The following is a 1,727-nucleotide window of genomic DNA, read 5'->3' on the forward strand; positions in this document are numbered from 1 at the left end:
TGAAAATGGTGTAAATAAGCTAAGTCCCAAAATTTTCCACTTTTACCCAGCTGCAGATATCGCAATTGCAAACTCTTGTTTGCAATTGCGAGCGACCATCGCAAAAATGATTCACTATTGGCAGTGTCGGAGCATTAAAATTGTCGCAAATGCGATAAAATCTTCGCATTTGCGAAGACCCTCCAACTCGCAAATGCAGAGAAAGCTTCGCAAATGTGAAGCCACTCACAGCCTAGAAGTGTCGCAAATGCGACAAAGTAGTCGCAAATGTGATCCCTGACCAGCTCGCAAAAGCGACGTTGATTTCGCAAAAGCAAAGTTCCAACCCCCCAGTCCCCTTCGCAAGTGCGAGCAATCACTCACAAAAGTGAGGCTCGCATTTGCTAGCAGTACCTCATATTTGCGAGATCTGCAGGCATTTAACACCAGTTATTCCAACAACAATCCCAAACAATTTGCAACTTATCTGAAACTCACCCGAGCCCCTTGTGATCCAATCCGAACATGCACACAAGTTATAAATCATCAAATTAATCTACGAGTAGTCTTGGAATACAGAAAAAGGAGCCAGTACTCAAAACGACGCATCGGGTCATCACATTCTCCACCTCTAAAAAAAATATTAGTCCTCGAACGGACATAGATATGTACCTGGACTGGTAAAAAGGTGTGGGTATCTACTCTCGATATCGGACTCGGACTCCCATGTATCCTCCTCAATCGGTTGACCTCTCCATTGCACTCTCATAGAAGGAAAAATCTTAGACCTTAACTTTCTAACCTGTCAGTCTAGAGTAGCCACCGACTCTTTCTTATAGGTCAAATTCTCATCAAGTTGTACCGTGCTAAAGTCCAAAACATGTGACCTTTCCTCATGGTACTTTCGAAGCATGAAAACATGAAATACTGGATGCACCCTTGCTAGGTTAGGAGGCAATGCAAGCCTATAAGCAACCTCCCCAATTCTCTCCAACATATCAAATAGGCCAATAAACCTCGAGTTCAACTTGCCCTTCTTCCCAAACTGCATTACGCCCTTCATAGGTAAAACTCGGAGAAGAACTTTCTCACCCACAATGTAAGCCACATCTCGAACCTTCCGGTATGCATAACTCATTTGCATTGACTGAGTTGTACGAAATCGCTCCTGAATCACCTTAACCTTTTCCAAAGCATCACGGACCAAATCGATGCCAAACAATATAGCCTCATCAAGATCAAACCAACCAACCGGTGAAAGACATTGCCTCCTATATAAGGCCTTATTCGGATCCATCTGGATGCTCGACTGATAGTTATTGTTGTAGGTGAACTCCACTAGAGGTACAAATTAGTCCCACTGACCCCCAAATCCATCTAAGGATGAAATGCGGTACTCAGCTCGACCCGTGTGTCCAACTCACGCTGCACGGCTCTCCAAAAATGCAATATGGATTGTGTGTCTCGGTCAGATATGATGGAACACATCGTGCATGCATATAATCTCCCGGATGTAAATTTGAGCCAACTACTCTAAAGAATAGGAAGTCACCAACAGAATAAAGTGTGCGTACTTGGCCAACCGGTCCACAATAATCCAAACTGCATCATATTTCCTCAAGGTCTGTGGTAAGGCTATCACAAAATCCATAGTGATGCTCTCCCACTTCCACTCTTGTATCTCCAATCTTTGAGTCAACCCACCTGGTTTTTGATGCTCGTACTTCACCCGTTGACAATTCAAATAC

General features: G+C 43.8%; 1 protein-coding gene across 1 annotated transcript; it reads right to left on the reverse strand.

Annotated features, from left to right (window-relative positions):
* Positions 1–784: 784 nt before the first annotated feature.
* On the reverse strand, positions 785–1,276 carry LOC138892732 (uncharacterized). The gene has a single exon (XM_070176468.1). It carries the CDS (start codon positions 1,274–1,276, stop codon positions 785–787), a length of 492 nt encoding a protein of 163 aa, XP_070032569.1.
* Positions 1,277–1,727: the final 451 nt, after the last annotated feature.

Source organism: Nicotiana tomentosiformis, chromosome 5 (assembly GCF_000390325.3).
Source record: "Nicotiana tomentosiformis chromosome 5, ASM39032v3, whole genome shotgun sequence".
NCBI classification, from domain to species: Eukaryota; Viridiplantae; Streptophyta; class Magnoliopsida; order Solanales; family Solanaceae; genus Nicotiana; species Nicotiana tomentosiformis.

Bases quoted from the DNA above. Each gene is read 5' to 3' on its own strand.
- LOC138892732 (XM_070176468.1), bottom strand. From the start codon at position 1,276: ATGGATCCGAATAAGGCCTTATATAGGAGGCAATGTCTTTCACCGGTT.